This window comes from Fistularia commersonii, chromosome 5 (assembly GCF_037954325.1).
Source record: "Fistularia commersonii isolate RoL2024-O1a breed Wild chromosome 5, RoL_Fcom_v1.0, whole genome shotgun sequence".
Lineage (NCBI taxonomy): Eukaryota > Metazoa > Chordata > Actinopteri > Syngnathiformes > Fistulariidae > Fistularia > Fistularia commersonii.
This window is the reverse complement of record NC_141288.1, coordinates 14,341,568-14,365,931: the sequence shown is the minus strand read 5'-3', so window position 1 is coordinate 14,365,931 and position 24,364 is coordinate 14,341,568. Positions and strand designations below refer to the sequence as shown.

The 24,364-nt window shown below is 40.4% G+C and overlaps 2 protein-coding genes across 5 annotated transcripts in view; both read right to left on the bottom strand.

Annotated features, from left to right (window-relative positions):
• Window positions 1-18,014, bottom strand: part of LOC147234164 (chemokine-like protein TAFA-2) — a 99,958-nt gene extending 81,944 nt beyond the window's left edge. For 2 of the 3 annotated variants that reach the window (XR_015106163.1, XM_086146958.1), the window contains exons 1-2: window positions 17,549-17,955; window positions 3,237-3,303 (exon numbers count right to left, since the gene is read on the bottom strand). Coding sequence is in view for 1 of the 3 variants with exons in the window: in XM_086146958.1 (XP_086003084.1) it covers window positions 3,237-3,250 (14 nt within the window). In the remaining 2 variants the exon portion in view is untranslated. Of the gene's footprint in view, window positions 1-3,236; window positions 3,304-17,548 lie in introns of all 3 variants that reach the window. The other variant, XM_086146959.1, reaches the window with a different exon arrangement.
• A 447-nt stretch (window positions 18,015-18,461) lies between these two features.
• Window positions 18,462-24,364, bottom strand: part of etv6 (ETS variant transcription factor 6) — a 28,486-nt gene continuing 22,583 nt past the window's right edge. For both annotated transcript variants that reach the window (XM_086146956.1, XM_086146957.1), the window contains exons 5-8: window positions 22,503-23,096; window positions 21,539-21,681; window positions 19,385-19,485; window positions 18,462-19,247 (exon numbers count right to left, since the gene is read on the bottom strand). In XM_086146956.1, the coding sequence (XP_086003082.1) occupies window positions 19,172-19,247; window positions 19,385-19,485; window positions 21,539-21,681; window positions 22,503-23,096 (914 nt within the window). In that variant the 3' untranslated portion in view covers window positions 18,462-19,171. The remainder of the gene's footprint in view (window positions 19,248-19,384; window positions 19,486-21,538; window positions 21,682-22,502; window positions 23,097-24,364) is intronic.

The window sequence follows — 24,364 nt, the reverse complement described above, 5'->3', positions numbered from 1 at the left end:
CTTTTCAGAGTTTCATTACATGTAAGAAACCAGACCAGATGGCACAGATTCCACTACAAACCTCAAATTAAAACTTGATTTGAGAGTAATTTGAGATCCTTTTGTGTTTTGTTTTGTTTTGTTTTTTGCTTGAGTTGTTTTTCTTGTTTGCCTTGGTTGTTTTTCCTCTTTTTCCTTTTTCCTGTGAAAATAACAGCTTAAACTCTCAATTGCACACATGCTCAAACACATCCTTCAGTCTCATTACAAATATGGAAAACACTGTGTTGAACAGATGCTCCTCAGCATGGATCTGATCAAATGCTTTTAATAATGAATTTAACGAGTAACAGCTCTTAGAAAGTGCAAACTGGATGTATTTTATTGATAATCTGCCCCCATATGTCAACCTTCCATAATCTAACTTGAACACTGCCATGAATTCAAATAAACAATATTAGTGATTCAAGAGTTGCGTACGGTCAAAACAATCAATATGGCCTCATCATTATATTCAATACCCCAGGAATAACATATTATCTTTCTGTTAGTCTTAATAACAATAGTAGTTTACTCTTTGAATAGTAAATTAACAGACTAATTACATTATTAAATGTAGTTATACTAAATCATAAAATAATCACTGAAACCAAAATTATCTCAGTAAGTAACTGAAGTGACCACAATAATTGTCAACATAGTCTTCAATATAGACCTTCAAACCATCAAATTGCAAAGCCTTACAGGGCATCAGAATGAGTAGAAGAAAGTAGAATTAACTTGAAATGGGGAATGAAAAGTACCAACATAACATAACTGATGGAACTAAAGGATCTTTCACTGCAAGAAGGAGGGCTAATGCAGGTCCTTAATCCAATCGGCAGTGAAACTGTTCGACACCACAAGCACATAAACCCTTTTTTCTGCATATAGCACAGTGCCGATGCTTCTCAGAAGCATCCCAAAATGCTCTTTTCTTTTTGCACTATCGACCTACTTCCATCCCTATTATTGCACAACCTCCAATCACAAGGCATTTCTTTTATTTCTCTCATATTCTATATTTTGTTTTTTCTGTCATTTTTATATATGTATATTATCTTATATTACTTCTGTTTGCACTGTTTGTAATGCTGCTATGGCAATTGAAATTCACTGTCACGGAATCAATAAAGTCTCTTTTCTTATCTAAGAAAATAGAACAACACAATAAAACCTGGGAAGGGTAGAGGATAAAAGCATGATTTAAGGAGAGCCTAACAGAAAGCTGTCATGGCATCCATCTAAAGATATTGTGAAACCTAAATATGAGAAATGAAAATGCTAAAAAAAAAAAAAAAAAAAAAATCACCCAAACTTTTTCACCATGCTGTGTGTTGCCACTGTGTACCATATATGAATCTTCACAATAAAATCAAAAAATGTCTGGAATTTAAGCTGGCTAATAATTAAGTGGCTTATATATTCGAAGTGGGGGGAGGCATGAGAGCCTTTCAAGTATATTTAGTTGTATCTATGAAATTGTAATTCCAATGTTATCAATTCATACTTCTGACAATCAACCAAATGGCAAGACTACACTTGGTTGGCCATCAGGGCCAGCAAGGCCTTCTCTGCTGGCCTAAAAAAAATCTGAATCACAGACTAATTCTAATTATATTTTGTCCATGAATACTTATTAAATAATTCCAAATGGCCTGTCCACTTCCTTTCATAGCTTTTTCCCAGGCTGCGCTGCTTTCAGACATGAATTTTCATATCAAAGCATTTAGCCGATCACAGCTATTATTTGTTGCCAGGCAGGGTCAAAGTCGAAGAATTCTGCCTGGAGGCCAGTAGAACCAGATTCACAGATGCTCTAACGAAAAATTTGTGTCAATGAAACTGTTGCTTAAACTAATCAGATTTTGAGTTGGGACACCTAAGCCTTCTGGAAGGGTATGGTAACGTCAGATTGGATAGGCAGATAGTGTACTAGCCGGAATTAGCAGGCTGTATCTGTAGCAAGCTGCATGCACACAAATATAGTTGTGGTGATATATTAGCTAATTTGTCAACCCATAATGGCTGAAGAAAGAGAAGAAATTGCAGATTTATTGTCAAGACTAACTTTTCAAGGAAAGCTTTTAATAAAAGTCGGGCAATTCAAAAGCTGGCAGGCCATTGACAGCGAGGAGAAGGATTTGTCTGTCGCTTTCAGTCCACTAACTATAAGTGGTACCCCTAGTTCACAGGAACTGAAGAACACCGCAAATTATATTACTGGGGAGTGCTTGTTATTTGCCACTTATCAACATGGTGTTTTGAGCCACATTGGGTTTGTAAATTTGACTAGCTTACCAAGGCAGACACCAGAGCACTGCCAGACGATTGAAACCAACGGTGCTGTCCAAAACTTTTGGGGAAATCAGAGCTCAACAACTAAAAGGTGAAGAAATATAGGGAAATCTTAAAAAGACCGATAGACTGTGCCATTTCTGTGGGCAAGCAGGAAGTTTCTTTTCGAGCAAAAAATGAAAATGATGGATCACGAGTTATCTTGGCTCTTTATAACGGCTTTATAAAGCGCTCTTTATACTACATTTCTGCATAAAAAGATGGTTATTGGGGGGTGGATTGATGAATGGTGCACTACTAATGGCCTAGGTGTGAAAAATACTGGATTGTAATATACTCAAATGATATGGACAGTATCTAGAATTAGTTTAGGTGCCACGTGTGTAACTTCTTTTGAATTGGTGGGTTTGAAGTAACAATACATTGTCTTTAAGACCTAATACATGTACCTTTCTATTTTTATCTACTTTCTAAGGAGCTGTGTAGGAGGATAGTTTAAATACAGAAATCATCAGTTGTATCTGACAGTGTAGATGGGACGGCTTGTGCTGCCATTTAGATTTAGCAGAGGGGCATATGATGGCTCTTGACAGTCGTGCTGCGGAGGGTGGACCGCTTCCTGTGAGGGTTTCTTTATTACAGATTTTGTAATTAGCTGTCAGTACTTTGAGCTTGATATTGTAGCATAATTGGGTAACTATACCTCATACTTATTAAAATCGACTAGGAGAACGTGTGTATCTGTCCTTAACATATGTATTGCATTAATATGTTAAATTATTAATTTTTCCATTATCTATACTGCTTGTCCTGCAGTCAGGGCCACATCCTAGCTGTCATTGTGCAAGAGGTGGAGTTTACTATGGACCTGTCATCCATCGATCACAGGACCACATATAGAAACATAAATAGAGACATACATTTCCTCTCTCATTCATACGTCTGGGTAGTTCAGGGTCTCCAATGAACCTGCTGCATGTTTTCAGACTGTGGGAGGAAACCAGAGAAACAGGAGGAATGTTAATATCAGTTTAACATCTTCACATGTCAATATAGTCTATCGAATGTTACGCATGTTACCAGCAACATTTATGTTACCAGCTAAAAACACAATCATTCCCAAAACGGAAATTAAATTAGATTAAAAATAATGCAATGAATGAAAAAAACTAGGTTTAAATAAATAGGAATCCGATAGTAATTAATGCTTGTTGGTGATACTGTTGGATTAGTTGTGTCCAGTGGGAAATGTTTTGTGCATTTTGTCAAAGCAAATCATATTTTCGGTGTATCCCTCTGTGAAAATGAGGCAGGGGATGCATCTCCTTTTCTCCCTCATTTGTTGAACCATCTGCAATCACCAGGAAATCGGATAGCTAACAGAAAAAATAAACTCCTGCTGGGATGTGATTGAGGGGAATTCTGTAGATTTTCTCCATATCAAGTCAGGAGGTGCAGAGGAAAACTGGGAATAACAATACTAATTAAATCGATTCATCAACTTCAGTTTGAGAGATGTCAAATAGACATAGATGCGTGTTTCTGTAATTTTCTATGTGCTATTTTGTTTTCCTTTGTACTAATATCAGGTTTGTTTATTTCTTTGTTTTTGATTCATAACAGGAGTGAATGGCTGTAAGTGGAATTACCAAATACAGCATTCTTACTACTGTAACCATTTTGAACCTCACGCTGCCAGGAGCACGATAAAATGTCCTTAAACAAAATCCAATTAAAAGGTTTAAGAGATATCACAATTCAAAAGTTAACAAAAATCTTTTAACAGATGCAATTTAAACAATGTTGAAGTATTAGGTTTTAGTGACAGGGCAATATCCCCTAAATATATAAGTGTTTATGAAATGAGGTGAAAGTTGCTCAAATGCTCAACAGTCAATCTGAATTACAAAACCTTAGACATCTGAGGTGTACATTGTTTAGATACTTGAGACATGCAATCAATGGCTGTAACTCGTTTTTGGTATACTATCTTCTGTATGATCATCAAGGTATCCAGGATGTGAGCACAGAGGGACAGCTGGTGATGGATGGATAGAAATGGCTACTAAATGCCTTTTTTTCCAGAAAAGGCAGTAACATAAGGTAGGAGCACACATGTAGACTACATCTTATATAGACGATCTAATCTGAAGGAGATCAGTGACTGAAAGGTAGTGATCTGGAAGAGCGTAGCCAGACAACATCACATGGTGGTTTGTAGGAGGACTCTGGTGACAAGAAAGATACAGGGGACAAAGGCAGAGCAGAGGATGAAGTGGTGAAAGCTAAAAAGGGAGGAGTGTTCTGTGGTTTGAGAAGGGCTCTGGGTTGTCAGGGAGATCTTCCAGATGACTGGACAACTATAGCTAATGTGAACCATGACACAGGTAGGAGAGTACTTGTGCGGGTTGTCTGGAATGACAGTAGATAAGGAGACTAGGTGGTGGAATTAGGATGTTCAGGACTATATACAGAGAAAGAGTCTGTGAAGGTCCTGTCATCCAGGCCATGGTTTATTCTTGTCAACATTACATCAATTGCACTTGATTTTCTTCCCTTGAAGACGTTTCACCTCTTGTCTGAGATGTGACTTCAGTTCGTTTTAAAATTACTACAAGAAGTACTACTATTCTACTACTACTACTACTACAGAGAAAGAGGTTTGCATAAAAGAAGTGGGACACTGAGGAGACTGAAAAGAACAGACAGAACAGGGGCAGAGGGAGATGCAGCACATGGTAAAGGTAGAGGTAGCAAAGGCCAAACAAAGAGCATATGATGACTTGTACACTCAGTTGGACGGTAAGGAGGGAGAAAATGACTTATACAGGTTGGCAAAATGGAGACAGTGATGAAAAGGATGTATAATAGGCTCCGATGATTAAGGATAGAGAGGAAAATCTATGAACAGATGCTAGAAGAGTGAAGGGAAGATGGAAAGTATTTTGAAGAGCTGATGAATGAAGAAAAAATGAAAGAGAGGAAGGTTAGAAAAGGTGAAGTAAGGAGAGCAATGAAGAGGATTAAGAGTGGAAAGGCAGTTTGTCCTGATGATACACCTGTGGAGGAATAGAAGTTTCTAGTAGAGGCAGCAGTGAATAGTCTACTTAGTTTCTGGTTAATTTCTTCAATAGGATCTTGTAGGATCTTATCAATAGGAATGAGAAAGAGTATAACAGTGCTATTCTTTAAGAATAAGTGAGATGTGGAGATTTACTGCAACTATAGAGGGATAAAAGTGATATAGAATGAGGTTATGGGAAAGAGTATTGGAAACTAGACTGAGAGCAGAAGTCAGCATTCGTGATCAGCAGTATTCATGCTTAGAAAGATCATTGCAGAGTCGGAATTTGCATGCTGATATGACCTGAGAAGGTCAGAAGGAGGTGCATTGTGCTTTTTTAGACCTAGAAAAAGCATATAGCAAGGTGCCAGGAGATGAACTATGGTATTTTATGAGGAGGTCTAGTGTGGCAGAGAAGTGTGTTAGACTGGTACAGGACATGTATATGAGACATGCTGTCAGTGCGACAGAGATATTCAAGGTGGAGGTGGGACTACATCAGGGATCAGCTCTGAGCCCCTTCTTGTTTGCATGGTGATGGACAGGCTGACAGATGAGGGGAGACAGGAATCTCCATGGACCATGATGTTTGCAGATGACATTGTGATCTATAGTGAGAGCAGAGAGCAGGTTGAGGAAAATCTATAGAGGTGGACGTATGCACTGGAAAGGAGAGGAATGGAGATTAGTCACAGCAAGACAGAATACATGTTTGTGAGTGAGATGGATCCAAGTGGAACGGTGAGGCTACTTGGAGTGACGATAAAGTATCTGGAGGATTTTAAATTCTTAGGGTCAATAGTCCAGAGCAATGGAGAGTGTGGAAAAGAGGTGAAGAAACTTGTTTAAGCAAGTTGGAATGAATGGAGAAACACGTCAGTGGTAATTTGTGATAAAAAAATGTTTCAGTCAAAATGGAGGAAGCTATATAAGAGTGGTAAGACCCCCACTGCTGGCTTGGAGACAGTGGCATTGAAGATAACTCAGAAACAGAGCTGCAGGTAGCAGAAATGAAGACAGTGGGGTTCTCTTTGAGAGTGACGAGGATGGATAGGACCAGAAATGAGTCTATCAAAAGGACAGCAAATGTTACATTACAGTCATTTGGCAGACACTTTTATCCAAAGCGACTAACAAAAAGTGCAATTCAGTCACCGAAGATCCGAAGTACAGTCGTCAGAAGTCAGAAGTGACCACTCTACCAAATAGCCATGTCAAAACCATATACAAACATACATTAATTTCTTCGTTTTATTTTTTGCTTGTTTTTGTTTTTTTTCAGGAGGGGTTGGGGGCTAAGTGCGATTAGTGGGATAGTGCTTGGTGAAGAGGTATGTTTACAGCTCATGGCGAAAGATGGGCAGCGACCCCGCTGGTCTGACCTTTTCCGGGAGTTCGTTCCACCACTGAGAAGCCAGAAGAGCCGAGACAGGTTTGATCGGCAGCCGGAGGCTCAGAGTAATGGGGTGGACAGTAGACGGGTAGGAACATGCTGCTCGACCATATCCTGGAGATAAGACAGGACTGTCCCGTTCAATGCCTGGTAGACGAGCACTAGAGTCTTGAACTTGATAAGATGTTCGATGTGGAAATTTGGAGATAAGGTCAAAGAAGCCAGATTGAGATGGTTCAGTCACGTATAGAGGAGGGATAGTGAATATATTGGTGGAAGGATGCTGGGGTTGCCAAGGCAGGAGGTCTGGAGGAAGACCAAAGAGAAGATTTATGGAAGTAGTGAAAGTTGAGATGAATTAAGTTGGTGTGAGAGAAGAGGATACAGAGAATCGTGAGACGCGGAGGAGGTTAATTCACTGTGGCGACACCTCAAGGGAAAACCTGAAAGTAAAAGAAGAAGACCTTTCCTATGGCTATCGTGACTTTATATTTCTCGCAAGGAGTGGTAGAAAGTTGAAGTCCATTTTTTTTAGAACCATCCCATCAGCTCTTAATTCTCAGGAGAAAGTGAGCTGTGATAAAATTTAGGCCTGCAATATTGTTTATCGTGTCAATGTCGTGAAAAGTAGTTTCAACATGAAAGTAGGATCTAATAAAATATAAAAAAATACCTATTTAATTATTTACTGTTACTGAAAGGTCAGCATGCCAGTCAACTAGATAACTCCCTTTTCAAACACTGTTTCAATGTACAGAGGAGGCATGCTGAACCAAACACAGAGAATCACAGGGCTGGCAGGAGCTGGATTGTTTATTTCAAAATAGCCTGAGGGGAAAATGAACTCAGGTAGAAACAGCCAATAGTTGGCTAAAAGGGATAGGTGAGATTTGGCTGTCATGATAAAACAAGGTAGATTGAACAAGTAATCAGAAAAAGAAGAAATGATTTCAACCTGTTTTTTTTTCCTAAATATTCACACACACACACACACACACACACACACACACACACACACACACACACACACACACACACACACACACACACACACACACACACACACACACACACACACACACACACACACACACACACACACACACACACACACACACACACACACACACACAATGTCGACAGCAGACGCCACCCACCCAAAGGCAGGTCCAACAGAATTAATTACTCAATTGTACTTGTTTCCACTGGGCTTTCAAACAATTCACTTGTTGTATTTTGTATTTATTGTTGTATTTATGGTACACAGCCAACGATAATCACACACAGCCCGCTGGCTGTTTTTCCCACAGGAATAAAAAAAAAGAAAAAAGGAAAAACCTTGAACCTCAATCTGATTAGTTTTCGTCTCATATTGCAATAATTTGGGCAGAATCTGTCATCACCACCTTCATCGACTTTGTCTCAGTCGACTTGAAATGCATTGCTCTGTGAATGAATGTGTTGTTGATGAGGTGACGACCTTCCGTTGTAATGAACAAAATAATAACCAACTTCATGGCAATGCAAGTGCACAGTTATCTTGCCCATTTTTCCAACTGATACCTTCAGACCAACCCAGTCTCCTCAGGTCAGACCAAATGTTGGTCCTCTGGGACCAAACCACAGTCTGGGGGAGGTGCCGCTCCCGACGTTCTAGTTAGTTCCAAATTAAACTGGACCACTTGATATGAGAATGAACCCTTTTGTCTGTAAACAAAAATGCAGCCTCAGGGCAGCATGGGCCAATGTCTCCCAGAGCCAGTACCAAGCCCGGATAAATGCAGAGGGTTGCATCAGGAAGGGCATCCAGCAAAAAACTTTGCCAAAACCAAACATGCGAATCCACCTAATAATCTCATACCAGATTGGTCGAGGCCTGTGTTAACAACGACCACCATTGGTACAGATGACCCAAGGGGTACCAGTGGAAATTGGGCTACTATGAGTCAAAGAAGGAGAGGAAGGAGGCGTGTTCGGAAGCAGAGAGAGATGAGGAAGAACAAGAGACTGGGACTGAGAGTAGGGACTATGACAGGAAAACGTAGATGGTTGGTTGACATGATCCAGAAAAGGAAGGTGGATATACTGAGTGTCCAAGAGACCAGGTAGAAAAATAGTAAAGCTAGAAGCTTAGGAGTAGGCTTTAAGTTGTACTATCATGGTACTGACAAGATGAGAAATGGAGTCGGAGTTATCTTGAAGTTTTATAGGAGTGTTCTGGAGGTGAAAAGAATGTCATATAGACTTTTGATTCTGAAACTGGAAATTGAAGGTGTGATGCTCAGTGTTGTTCGTGGCTATGCCCCGCAGATGAAGTGATGCAGAAAATCCCCAGAGATGAGTGGTAATCAGTGCAGACCACAATTGATATGTTGGTGCAGGCAATAGAGGGGATGAAGAAGTGATGGGCCGATTTGGTATACAGGCTAGGAACGCCTAGGGACAGATAGTGGAAGACTTTGCAAAAAGGATGGAAATGGCTGTAGGAGGTGACTGAAGAGAACAGACAGGAGTACAGGGAGACACAGCGCAATGTAAAGATAGAGGTAGCAAAGGTAAAAAAAGGACATGCAATGACTTGTAGGCTTGGTTAGACAGGAAGGAGGGAGAGAATGATCTATACAGGTTGCCGAAACAGAGCGAGAGAGATATGGAAAGAATGTATAGCAGGTACGGGTGATTAAGGCTAGAGAGGGAAATATATTGACAGAGTGATGGGAAGATTGAAAGAGCACTTTGAATAATGAGGCTACAGGGAGTGGAGATCAAGAAGTTGGAGGATTTCGGTACTTGGGGTCAACAGTTCAGAGCAGCAGAGAGTATGGAATAGAGATGAAGAGACGGGTTCAAGCAGGTTGGAATGGGTGAACAAAAGTGTCAGGGGTACTATGTGATAGAAGACTATCAGCCAGAATGAAAGGAAAGGTGTACAAGACAGTGGTGAGACCAGCGACTCTGTATGGCCTAGAAGCAGTTCTAATGACCAAAAGACCGGAGGCAGAGCTACAGGTTGCAGAGATGAAAATGCCTAGATTCTCTTTGGGAGTGGCCAGGATGGATAGGATCAGGAATGAGTCTATCAGAGGAACAGCACGTTAGATGTTTTGGAGAGAAGGTCAGAGAAACCAGACTGAGATGGTTTAGTCATTTATAGAGGAGGGATAGTGAATATATTAGTAAACGGATGCTGGAATTGGATCTGCCAGCAGGAGGTCTAGAGGAAGACCAAAGAGAAAATTTATGGACGTAGTGGGGGAGAACGATACAAAGAATGAGGTTAGATGGAGAAGGTTGATTTGCTGTGGCGACCCCTGAAAGGAAGGTCAAGAAAGGGAAGAAGTAGTCAGCAAAACAAATCAGGCAATAGGGTCCAAGTCTTAATGTTTCTTAAATGTTTACGCTCAACCATAAATGTCTGTGGGTTTTTAGTGTCAATCTTTTTGCCATTGTTAATCTAAAAACACCATTTAGCAAAGCGAATAACCTCTTTTTGCAAGAGAGATACAAAGTGTTGATGCCGTACTGGAAGTCTGGATGCCCAATGAGATTAAATTATTGGATATTACCAGTATCGATGCTCTATGGACCCACGACATGGACAAATAACCTTGACTAACCTCCCAAATTTGGTATTCACATGTGATACTCTTTGCAGCAGTGACTGGAGGCCATGCTTTTAATACCACCTAAACATCGCGTTATACAAAACATACCCGGTAAATCTATGGCGTGAGCGACTGAGATTTCACCAGTGAAAGCACCTCTGTCTTAATAGATGAAACCAATGTTTTCCTGACTCTCTCCACCAAAATATGTTTCTTTTTCCTCTCCCACCCTACTTATAACTCCAGCTGTCGAATCGTAGAATGTAAATGAGCCTCTCCACTGAGCCTATGATGGTGTCAGCCCTCTCCTTAGTCTCTGGTCTCATTAGAGGCCTAGTGAAGCTGACATTTACCCAGCCATTGCGTTGACAAGCTCTTCATGCAGGGCACACAGGTCAAAACAATACATAGTGAAACTTCAGCTACCTACATTCCTTTAGAGAGGGGGTGGCTCGTACTGCTGAATGAATGTATGACAAGTAAAATCTCTACATTTTATATTCCAAACCCAAGGGCTTGGAATTTAAAACGAAAACAAAGAAACAGGTCTCCCTAAATTAGCCATGTAGTGCAATTTACTGTAAATGAAAAAAAAAAAAAAAATTGGTACTTTGAATCTCTAGGTGCTTCTTTTGCCAAATTGAATGAGTACAAGAAAGCAAAAAGGATTGCCATGGCAATTTTTGCACAATAGTCCGTGTAATTTTACTAATTCTCTATTCTCAGTTGGTTTGTTGGTCATGTCAGCCCAGCACGTGCTGTCGACTTAAAGAGATCATTAAAATTAGCTTTGATTTAGGAGAACAACAGCCGTCTCCTGAGCCCGACAGTGAACAAGCGAACTGCTCGAGTTTGAAATTAATAGGATGGCCATAGCTATTTCCTGACTCTTCCTCCTCTTGGGACCCCATAGCTCTGTTTTCTGTGGCCGTCTCATACTGTTACTAATGCCTGGCTCTGTGTAGCCCTTATCTCTGTGTTCACTACATGGCCTGATAAGACTCTGTGTGTAAGCAATTAAAATGGCTTATTTTCCAGATAAGTGGGGAGAGCAGTCGGACTGAAAGCCACAGGCTGCAAGTATCAGGTCTTCGGGTTACAGTTCCCTGGTTAAATAGCCCAAGGGGTGCTGAGTGAGTGAAATAAAGTAGAAACCTCAGTTTGAGTGTTTGCAGGGGGCGGACACTCTTTACTGTCCCCAAATAACTGACAGACACAAAGTGAATCTTTGAACAAGATTATTACATAGAGTTGAAGTGCGCTGAAAGGGATCCAGTGTTCAAAAACCGCCCTCGCATGTTTGTGAAAGGAGACAGGTATAATGAAAAATATTAATTATTTACATCCAATCTAATGAATGAAACAAATTCTTTGTGAAGCCGTTCACATCTGCACATCAAAGCCTGTTTCCAGGTGTGATTTGTATCATCGAGACAGGAACTAAAATCTCAATATTTTCTCCTCAGAGACTCAAATTTGCAAGGAAAAAAAACCCGGCTCTGCAATGAGTCTGAAGATTTAAACTCGATGGCCCCCTATGGCCTTATTAAAAGAATTCATCCCTGTGTTACATGTATCAGACTTCATTTAAATGCTTTTAAAAGCTTTTTAAAGTACTTTTTTTTTTTTTAATTAACACTAGGAGCGACTCTAACATAAACATTAATGGTTACATACAGAGGAAAATAGTTTGTCTGTTCCTTCTCAACAAAAAGGGTTTTTGGAAGAAAAACAGTTACATGCAATTTAATTATTCATCTATTGTTTGCCCATAAGTGCCAATATCATTAAGAAAATCACAACAATATTTTATCATATTTTACAAACAACTCAACTATGAATTATCATCATTTTATTTGGTGAAATAAAAAAGACAGATCAGTTCTACATGCAGTGCTACATGATGAAAATTCTGAGAATATCGAGATTATTTGAGGACACTGTGCGGAGGAGAATGTACATTTACACTCTTACAAATTAAGGGTCCACACATTCAGGCATTAATTTAGAGAACACTGGTAATAACACAATGTGGACTTTCAGACAACCTCTAGTAAAACTACTAACTTCTCCACTACTACCAAGCGGCTTGGTCATTGTTATTCAATGAAGCTGGAAAACCAACTTTTTCTCTATGCATGCTAAATATCATATACCTATACGACAGCTGCTGACACTGACTGAAACTAACCCTAATCTGAAGGCTAATGTTGGTAGTTGTCTGACAGACATCTGCCAACACAAAAAAAAATGTTATGGGACATTTGCAGTTGGATCACAAAGATGAAACCAATAAAAAAAAGTGGAACCTGATTGTTGAAATGGCATTTTAAGGCAAGACAAGGGCTACAAGTCAAGCCGGACCCTGTTCCATTAAAGAATCAAATCCGTTCTGTTTCTCTCTTTGCACTCCTTGTACAAGTATTCTTTAATAAAAGGAAAGAAAAACACCATCTTTATTTTCACCTTTGTAACCTGGACATTTTTCTGCTGCAAAAAGGGATCATCTGGGATAGTTCTTTATTTTAGAGTTGATTTTTCAACACACTGCATATAGATTGTAATGCATCGTATTCTAATATTAAACACTAGTCACACCACCGACAATGTACAGCCTTTTCTGTAAATATAGTGGTATAAGTCAAAGTCTTTCACACCAATGTCTTCTCTTTACCAGCCCATAGCTGATGAGCAACATGTTTTAAATTATGTTCAAAACATAATTCTTGGTTGACTGTCAGAAAAAAAGAACACAGAATTTTTCTTCTTTTTTTTCTGGTTAACAATGAAAGGAAACTGTAAGAATGGATGCCAAGATAGTCATCCAATACAAAAGACCACAAGCAATCACAATGCAATAAATGATCCTCAAGGACATTCTGGAAATTACAAGATACCAGTTAGGCAATCCAAGAGCTTCACTGACAGGGTCACAGTTAAATCAACAAAATCAGATAGCTCTCTTTGACAAATAGCAGTGCATGTTACTCAATAAGCTGTTTCAGATGGATGTATTTTTTTTCAATAGACGGGTTAGTTATCCACAGCACCTCAAATGCTGCAAGTGTCATGGTTGCTTAGAGATTTGCTCACAAAGCACAGCATTAAAATATATGTAGATTTGAAATAGTGGAAGAATTTGCTTTCACGAGAGAAAACATCATAGAAGTAAAGGAGAGGACTTTAACCTTGAATGAGACCAGAAAAACTGTAATGAGTCCAGAACTTTTCCCTCAGCTCAGAATTTTCAAGTGCTCTGAGCTGGTAAACAGGATATTCAGTCCCAGATGGGTTTGACTCATATCATGAAAGTAACATGGGCCTACAGCTTTGCAAAAGAAAACATCAAAATGAAATATAAGGAAGGGTATGGATAGGAGGGGAAAAGGCAAAGGGGCAGAGGGTAGTTTGCTGGCTAAAATTTGTGGGGATTTTTTGAGACTTCCAGAGGCTGATGTTATCCTGCATGACGGGTATATGTTTATAAGCCACAGGGCCACACATGGAGCAACACTATAATACCCTGCTGAAGACATAAAACAGCCATGCAGGGGGAATAAAACCTGGACATAGCTTAGCGGATCTTCATTTCCCTCCCTGTCTCTCTCAGTTCCTCCGTCTTTCCTCTGCATGAAACAGGATCACAGTCAAGTGGAGAAGTACTTTCTGAATGTGGCGGTAAAACTACAAAGAAGAGAGCGCTCCCAGCTGAGGAAGATTCTGGGATGGCAACAGACGGCATGAAATATGGACCATGCATATAAAACCAGTCGAACTCTGTACGCCTCCCCCTTGTGTGCACTTGAGTCCTGCATTCTTAAAATTAACCTTTATCATGAGGCTTCATGAATCTGAGCAATAAAGCTGCATACAAAGAAAAAAAGATATACGACTATTATTATTAGAATTATTATAATAATTGTTGTTGTTTTTGTATTATCATTTCAGCTTTATTATTGTTATCATTATATCAAAAAAGAAAAAAAGATATCCGACAATTATTATTAGAATTATTATAATGATTGTTGTTTTTGTATTATAATTTCAGCTTAATTATTGTTATTATTATATTCAACAAGTTACATTAGGGTTACTTTTGCATCTTGATGGAGACCAGATACATCTGTGTCACAGTGTGTTTCTGTGAACTGTGGTTAAAGAAAGACTGAGGAAACGGCAACCATCACATTTTTCTCAGTGTTGGGTAGGAAATGCCCACAGCAGCAAGATGTGAAAAATAAGCAAAAACCTGTCATGAGGCAAATCAAGAAAAAAGTTAAATTGGAAATTGTTGGGGAGATTCAGAAGAAGAAGAAAGAGGTTGACGTGGAAATGGACAGGAAGCCTTACCCATGATTTTACAGTTTCTTCAGAGCTCCTGGATATTCAGTGGCTCTTGAATTTGTTTTACTTGAAATAAAACAGGGGGAGAGGAAAGCAAGCTGCAGATCAAACAGAATGTGTGAGAGCGCGAGAGCAGAAAAAAAAACTCTCTTCCCTGTTACATCAAACACCTGCACTGTGGTTGCCAATCAACCACCGATGTTTCAAACAAATTCCAATAGTTTCAGGAGATGAGAGAACAAACTCAACTATCAAGGCCATACAGGGGAGCAGCAAGCCTCCTCTGAAGTCTCTCATTTGGGGAGCCCAGGAATAAACGCCCAGCGGGTTTTTACAGCTTAAAGGCTAAATACCTTATACATTCAAAATTATTCTTCCCATTCTAAAAGCACTGTTCGTTCTTGGTTTACTTTTAATGAACAACGGGGAAAGGAAAAAAAAAAAGGCAGGCGGTAATATTACAGTTTCCTCACTTCCATGCTTTCAACATTTTCATTACTTTCTTGAAGCAAGTCAAAGTGCTTTCTTGAAGACAAACTGTTTCTGGAGAAGGTTTGGAGTCTGCAATATCAATGTTTGGGTCTGATTTATGAAATGAAAGAAAGTAAAAGAAAATTAACATTGACATCAAGCCAGTAGCTATTTCCTTGAGCAGTCAAGGAAAATATAACAATCAAGTGATAATGATATCGTTGCGCTTGCAGTTCTTCATGATGATACCAAGTCCTTTCATTTAACATTTTGCTGTCATCGGACTTTAATGAAAAAATTATTTCACCAGAAAGCCTGACTTAATAATCCCCCTTCATGCTGGAACTGCAGAAAACAATAGCCTTTAAGTAGACAGAGGGGAAACCATCACATTTATTACCCTATACTTTACTTGGTCAAAATTAGGCTATTTTTCTACCAAAATATATAACTCTTCAACTGTGGATTGCAGCATTATGTTTAGTGTTTAAGGTACAATAAGGCAAGTTAAGGCCGTAGGTTGTCTTTTTCATTTTTAGGACTTTCGCTTGAGGACCTTTGGGTATAACCATTTTTCAGTGTGCCAGTGTTAGCTAGTAATCATTTCGCAAGATCAAATCTAAAATGGATTGATTTGAAAAAGACCAGATGGTCTGCAACCCGGGTCGTTTAGTGGTTGCTAAAATTCTCATCTAAAAAATTTTGCCTTATTTTTGACACCAGAAAAAAATATGAAGTCAAAGAACCCCCGCGGCCAGTGTCACAGCTGCTCAGATGCTGCAGTCGGCCCGGTCGGCTTGCAGCAGCAATTCATGAAGCCTGTCCGTCCACGCTCAGTGGCAAAGCAAGCAATGAGAAGAGATGTGACTCTCACAAAAAGATTAAAGAAATGCTAATCATGTTCAAAATTAATGCAACTGCTAGTGCTGGGCCACTGAGTAGGAGAAAGACCAGCCTGACCCAGGACAGAAAACCCAGAGCGCTAAACGTCATTCCCGGTAAAAGAACCGGTGCTGATGCTTCCAGCTCACTGAAGGCCTCCAGGTCTGCCATTTCTGTTGGAGGACAGAAAGTTTCCGAACTGCACCGGATGATGTCATCGCTGCATCCCAATATGCGGAACTTCAATTACATCTCAAAGCATTGAAGACATTTTTTTTTCTATACGTATACTACACAAATTAGGAATTCCCCTTCAAATATTGATTTGAATAACATGCATTTTAACAATGCATTTTAGACTTCTGTTTGTTTGTCAATCATTCAAGGTCTAGGGGGAAATGGAGTTGCAAAGAAAAGGAGGAGAGTTGTAAAACTGCTATGATGACCAGAGGAGCTGAAGTATTTGATCACTGCTATTCTATTTTAAATTATATTAAGCAAAGACAAATGTGCTGCTAATTGGCATGCAAATATTAGCACATCTCAAAATAAACTACACCAGGGAACATTGGGTTTGCAGGGTTTTTTTTCCACCTATTGTGCTTCCTCCATTTTCAGTACAATTTGTTCCATCATTCTCCACACAGTGTATGGATGGTGGCAGCCGGAAGATGAGGCGATCCTCCCGCTTGTGTCACGGTCTTCATTATTGGTTTCTTAAACTTGTTTTTTTAGGGAGGGAGGGAGGGTGGTGGATAAGACAAAACAAAGCGGATTCTGGATCTCAGTAGATCCTTAAAACATTAGCTGACACCCAGGCAACTAGGTGCCACATCTAAATAAAATAATGAAAATATTTTTGTACAGAATGAACATAATTTAAGGTTTATCTAGTAGGATTCAAATTGTATGACCAGAATCCATTGTTTTACACGGCTTAAAAATGCATTTTATATTCAGATAAATCCAATTTTGGTTTGGGGCTCCTTGACAGTGAAGGAAAAACCCTAGTAAAAAAAAAAAAAACTTCAGCTCTTCTACAACTCGCCCCTTTATATCTGGGAGATGAGTTTTCCAAGGATGACGACCAAAGAGATGCAGGCTAGAGTCGACAATAATGAAATGAGAAAATAGAAATGATCTAAATGTGTGCAGTTGAAACCGAAAAAAAAAAACAAATCTAGCAGTCAGTCAACTGATTTCCAGATCTGACTGCTCCACTTTGCTTGGGAAAGTCTTCAGTTTTTCTGCCAGGGCTAATAATGCGTGAAGTGTGCTCTCCATGACCGAGGGTTCAAATCTAATCTACTCCTTATTGCGGTGGTTGTTCCCGCCTGGATTATGATTGATGAAAACGCTGATGACCGGCGTATCAAAATCGCGGGTGGGTGGTATTCCCGCGGCGTGCGGCCGTGCGCACCGGCCCCACGGAAACTCGCAGCTCGAAGGGGTGGGAAGTTGAGTGTCTCTTACCTGCACAATGTCCCACTCCCTTCCCGCACCTCGACGCCCTGTCAAACCATCGGCGAGGCGGCTGCTGCTACTACAATCCAGTGTGGCCTGCGTGATGCGTAAACATGTGCGTCCTGGAGCGGCTGAACGCGTGGGGGCTGCGGCTGCGTGGATTGGAGTGGAGTGAAGGAGGCTCAGCTGGTTCGACGGACACACTGACTTCTCATCTAGTGCGCCGGCGTGGACATTCTCCAGATTCCCACGGGGGTCAAAGCCGCTGCGTGTTTCTTCCTTTTTTTGGACTCCAGGTTGTCCCGAGACGCAGAAGACCCAGGGGAAATAGTTGCGCGATCGCGCACCTTGACGGCGTGTCTCTCTCCGTGGGGATCTCGGCCGCGCACACGGAGAGAACGTGTGGAAGTGCTCGAAGTGTGAAGCAGCGGAGTTGCGCCTCTGGTCTTTGCTCCGCCGCGCCTCAACCCGGTCTGATGACTCCGCGCTGCGCGCACTAACTTTTTATGTGGGTTCCGGAGCGCACGGCGCGCCGCTCCACCGCTGGCGACTAACAGTAATCAGATTACTTTCCTGTACCAATATCACCTTCAACGGACTTTTAAAATTCGACTAAGATATATAAATCGGGACAGTTACCTTAATGCGCATACCCTTGATGATCTTTATAAAAATCAATGTCGCGCTCGCACACGCAAAGACGCGAACCATTCAGATTTTGTGTTCCTAATTAGTTTCGTAAAATATCAATATGGAATTGCCGATTTCATTCGTATGACACACGATTCTTAAAAATAAGACGAATATCATACTGGTCGGGGCTCAGTTAGTAGAAGACCCCGCCTACCCTTTTATTTCCCCTAAACACACTCCCACCCCGTGCCGATACCTATCCACACATTTTGTCACAACACGCATGTTCTGTAACTACAATTCTCTGGCTTTTAATTCGGAGGCTGTTCATAGTTTTCGTCAACTGGACAACATCCACTGCCCCTCAAACAGTTGCCCGACAGCGCCACCACGTGGATATTATGCGTATTTCATCACACATTCAGATAGGAAATACAGGATTAAAATGTGATCAGGTAAACATCATCAGTTGGGAGTATATTTCACAGTAAGAATATATAGTTTGAGCCAAAATGTTTACTCAGAGTGAAAACATTCTTGTCATACACACGCACGCACACACACACATAATCACACACACAGCTTTTTTCTTTCTTTTTTTTTTAAACAAACAGCAAAATGCCACAATCTAATTCATGTGAGGCGACAACAAAAACATTGTTTAAAAGTGACATAAGCACAAAGTGATCGGCTTGCTTCTGCAGCTCATTTCTAAAAATAAATGGAGACACAGAGTGACCTTTCAGCTCCGTCCATCAGGAAAAATCAGAACTGATGATGTTTTCGGCTCGGTTTTTTAACTCTGGGGATGATATCCCAAGGCAGTCATTAGGGATACCGAACTTCCTGTTTCTCCGATTGGGACCGACGTGTCCACAAGCTCTGGGTTCATTAACGATTGTTCAAGCTGCTTTCGAAAGGCATCAGCGGCTGTTGCAGTAGTAGTTTGTTGATTTGTTCCCCCAGTGTTCCTCAGCATTCCTCTTTGATGTAAATTTGTTAATCTGTGTCGGACTCCAGGTGCTCATGCCGGTCCGTCTGACCATTCATGATCTCGTCGGGGGTTTTCATGAACCTGATAATATGGACAGAGAAAGTACTAAGTTTCGTCACTAATTTAAAATCATACTAATCACATATAGAACACTGGAAAATAACATTTGATTGGATATAAAAAAAAAAATCCATTACTTTGTGTATAGATATAGATACCTGAATAGAAGTCTTTGCCCGGGCTCTTTCCTGATAATGTTCAGTTTGTAGTAGTGTCTCAGTGCTCTTGACATCTTCTCGTACGTCATGTTGGTCCTGTTCTGTAAGACATTTTACAAAAAAGAAATGTGAGCCAACAGATCTTTTTTTTTTTTTTTTGCAAAAACATTGACTGCCACAGTTCAGTTACATATCTGTGATGTGAAAGAGCAGACAGTGAAAAATATGTCTCATAACATCACTATTGCCCTTCAGATATATCCATTAATGAATTCATTCTCGACAGGGCTGAGCTCCAATAACTGCATGACAGAGGTGATGCATTCAGACCTAATTTGGATAAACACCCAGATGACTTCCGTCGACGCAGTACAAAGAGCCGGGCATCCGTCATGGCCAACAGACACGACAAATTCAAACTTGAGTGGTCCTCAGAATTGCATTTTCAAAGAAGTAAACACATTTGGAAGCTTTTCAACATTTAGTCTTTTCATTCCAAATCGGGAATATCTTGATTCTATGTTACACGCGCTATTTTTTGAATTTAACACTTTTTTTTTTGGTAAGACTTAACTTGAACAAATTAAGTATTGAAAATACAATTTTAAACAACAGTCTACAGTGCTATTAAAGGTGCTACCTCAAAATAGACAATAATAATAACAATAACTGTTTCAATTTTCCTTACCACCAGGAGGCAAACTGCCATAAAAACTGAAACTGTTGTGGCCCGGAACTTTCTCACATTCATTTTTCTGTCACTTTGTGACACTCTACACCAAAAGTTGTTTTCTGTCTTTTCAAACAGACACCTGTTTTATTCACTTTACTGTTCAATTATAATTTGGTAACAAATGTATTATTGTTGTGATTTATGCACGCCCTGCTCCAAATTCCGATCAAGCTGCTGATCTTGTTGAAAATACAACAAAACAATGATATTTGAAGTACTTGATTACTATCACAGGCTGAGTTACATCATTGCAAACTGTCTAATATGATAAAAATTAACAATGACTCTTAAAACAACCCCTGCTTCCCTGAAGCTGAGTTCACACTACACAATGTTTGTCAGATCAGACAGAACCAAGCACACCAGGCATAACAATAACATGTGAAATGATGGAACACACGAGGTGACTGGCTTGACAACTTTGTGCCATTCCAGACCATAAGGCAGGCTGAACATCTGAACCAAGTGAGGAAAAAAGTTATGCCGATGTGGCACTAGACATGAGGCGAGGAAGAGCTAGCAGGACGGGCTGGCTATAATAATAAGAACTCATGTTTTCAAATGTGCATTTTCTACTAAGGCTGTAAGGCTGCACCTCAATTCACTCCTCTATCCATGTATTTCTTTTTTTCTTTTTTTTTTAATTCATGGTGGCTGGACCATTTCTCTTGTGCATTTCCTGATGCACTTCTTTCTTTAATACAGTTGGGACAAAAACACAATGAGCTCCCGGTGAGTGGTCTTTTAATGTTTTGGATTTCAAACCTCTACGGCTGGAAGATTCATAATTTACAGACACAATGGGAAAGTGACATTGAGAGTAAAAGATCGATATACCTCCTTAGTTTATACTGTTTCGTGTTAAAGGTCGGATAATAGACAGCACTCACGGTCGCAACACACATCAGACTGGGTTTGGAACTCAATACTTGGTTCATAGATGAATTGTAACTGAAACTTTTGGTCCTTATGTCTAGTTTAATTTAGGAAATCATTTTTTTCCCCAATCTGGGGCAGTATAGCTTTAAATATCTCTATCTTTATTTCTGTTCAGTTTATTTCCACTTTTATAAGCATTCAGAAAATAGAATCAGAAAATCATAATTGTCTTCCCGGGCTTTTTATCCTCTCATTTTCAATCCTAATGATTATTACTGATGGCTTTTGATGCACTGGTGAGCTTATTTAATGCCAGCCTAACAGTATATTTGAATCTTCGCAAGTTTCCATGTACATTTTGATGTCAAATAAACAATATATTTGTAATGAAAGTGAGCTATGACCAGTTAAGTTAGACTTTCAGGTAGAAAGGCAAAATATAACGAAGCTTAGATGTAAATAAGCTAGTTCCCTTTTCAGTGAGGTGCCTGTACCATAGTAGAAGAGAAAAAAATATTCTGTTATTTGAGGCGTGTATTTACCTTGTGATTGCCCCAGAGCCTGGCCAGGCCATTGGGATCCATGATGCGGAAGACTTTGCTCTCTGGATCCTCCCAGCGGATATAATTCTCGTACCGGCTGTCTGACAAGAGTTGGTAGACATAGTCCCACAGCAGCCTGCAGTCTGCCGACATACAGCAAGAGAACTTACAATCAACAGTTTTGGACACACGCGCATTTGGGTTTCACCAAATGGTCATGTGACCGAACGGAAGTAAGCACGCAATGATGAAATTTGAGCAACCCACTTACTGTAAATCGTAATAATTTATCTATATATATATATATATATTCATAACTTGCAATATTTCATTTCATAACAGCAGCGTGTGCTATATTTTTTCATACTCTTGTGCACTCCTTATCTTTCACCTTGTACTTAAGACTTAAAATACTTTACAGCCTTGACTTGTTACTGAGACACTTTATAGTTTTATTTGTATTTTTTATTCTCCCCCCTTTTTTATGCTGTTTACACAATTTCCTACTATTATTTATTATTGTTATGTTTTACTTGAAACTCTGGCACAACAATTTCCTTCGCGATAAATAAAGTTGTTCTTATTCTTATTCTTAGGAAAAACTAATTGGTTTCACATATCAATGAATCAGTTAGTTGTTGCTTCTTTAAAATTAACCAAAAAGGGATGGTTGTCACTACTAAAATCAATCTCAATGTAGACCAATTACACAGCAACAGTTTTCAAAGTTGAATGTGATGCATACATGTGCGAGTGCGCACACACACACACACACACACACACACACACACACACACACACACACACACACACACACACACACGCAAAACTGTAATCAAGGTCTTCAGAAAGTCAACAGTGATCTAACACACATCAAAGAAAACTAAGATGTCACATCCCAAAACCTAAAGAGTGTCAATAAGGAGGCAGAAGAACCAATGACTTCTAACTTGAACATTCATACCTGCTATCCGTCCAATTGGCATTTGCTGGTCCTCTGGAGGTGAAACGGGCAAAATGATGTTTCTATACAGCGCCTCTTCTTGCTGCTGCAGTAAATGTTGCTGTTGGGCAACTGCGATATGATGGTGGTGGCTGTGGACTTTCCCCTTGCGCCCGTTCTCAACATTTGCTTGGGTCAAGGGTCCACTGCAGCTGTGCCTGAAGTCCATGGCAGCACCCCCACCACTCCTGCTAGGACTGAGGAACAGCGGGTTCATGATGGTGCTCGGCATGAGCTGAATGACGCGAGGAGGTACGGCCTCCTGCCCCCCCGGGCTGCCCGGGCACGGCGCCTCCCGGGGCGTCACACAGCGGCCGTTTGGCGCAGCAGGGGACACCGAAAGAGGGTACATGTCCTCGGGCAAGTGGTGGTTGCTGTCGGGCAGCTGGGAGAAGGTTTGGAGGTGATCCTCATTGGCAGCACGGGGCAGGTTTGGTTCTGGTGGGGATTGCCGGGATGCCATTTGGTGGGGGGACCGGGTGCGGTGCCTCAGCTCAATGGTTGGCGGATGCTGGGAAAGTGGCTCTGTACCACACGGTGCCCGTCGTACCGTTTCTGAGGATTAAGAAAATATATAAGATGTCAATGTTTAATCCCTAAGATAGAGCTAACGCAATTTAACAAAAACTGAAATGAAATTCCAAATACTGGTTCTAGGAAATTGCCTTGGATTTTTTTTCTGTTTTGAAGGGAATTTTTTTGTTGGCCATGAAGCCTGACCATTTTCTCCTTTAAAAGTAAGTCAACATAGATTGCATTTAATCTCAGCTCTCACTTTTGCCTTCTTGATATTTGGCAGATATTTGACTTCTGGAAGTCTGGTCAATCCATCCCTACTCCACTCCCCATTAGTAGGGAGAGCTAAAAAATGTAGGTTACTGGGGGCGAAAGTGACAGGAGGACCTGACTCGGAGTGCAAACATCCCCTCAGCCGTGGGAAAAGCCTGACAACGCTTTTTCTACCTGAGAATAATCAAAAGTGTTAAGATCCCTCAGAAGCTTCTGGTAAATTTCTACCAGGGTGCAATCACCGGCATACTAACCCACAGTTTCTTACTGTGGTTTCCCAGCTGCACTATGGCCAAGCTGTGGGGCATCTAGAAGGTGGTGAAAACACCGGAAAGAATCACTGGTACCAGTCTTCTGGAGATCAACACCACCCATAGTTCCCACTGTCTGAAGCAGGTACACAACATCCTGCGGGACCAGAACCATTCTGCACATAACCACTTCCACTTGCTCCCGTCTGGGAGGAGGCATCCACGCCAGAACTGTAAGATTAGCCAGCAGCATCTACCAACAGCAGTGAAGCTACTAACTGAACAGTCCTCCCTCTCTGCCTCCCACCCCACCACAATAACTGTTAACTAGATCTCAATAAAAACTCCAATAACTCTCAAGACACTGATGTCATGCACACTCTTGTACTTTCCTCTTTTTCTCCCTGCACTTCATAGGGGTACTATGGCAATGGAGGATGATCAAAGTGATTTCTCGTTGCTATGTGACAGTGTGATTTTTGACAATGACAAATAACTGTATTGATTGATTTATTGATTGACTAAATAAGCTTAATTTGTTGTAATTACCTTTTTAATCACATAGTATATTGTCTAGTACGATAAGTTCTACTCTAAATTGTTCCTGCTGCAAGGAAGTTATGAGATTATAATGTCAGATTCCTCCTTTAAGTGGCTGGACATGGAAAATTCCACTAGATGTCACTAACATCCTGTAGTTGAGAGTCTGCATGGATTAATAATTGTTAACTTCCCTCCGGTTGTACTTGGACATTAACTTTGTTGCAGGGTGTGCTCAGATAT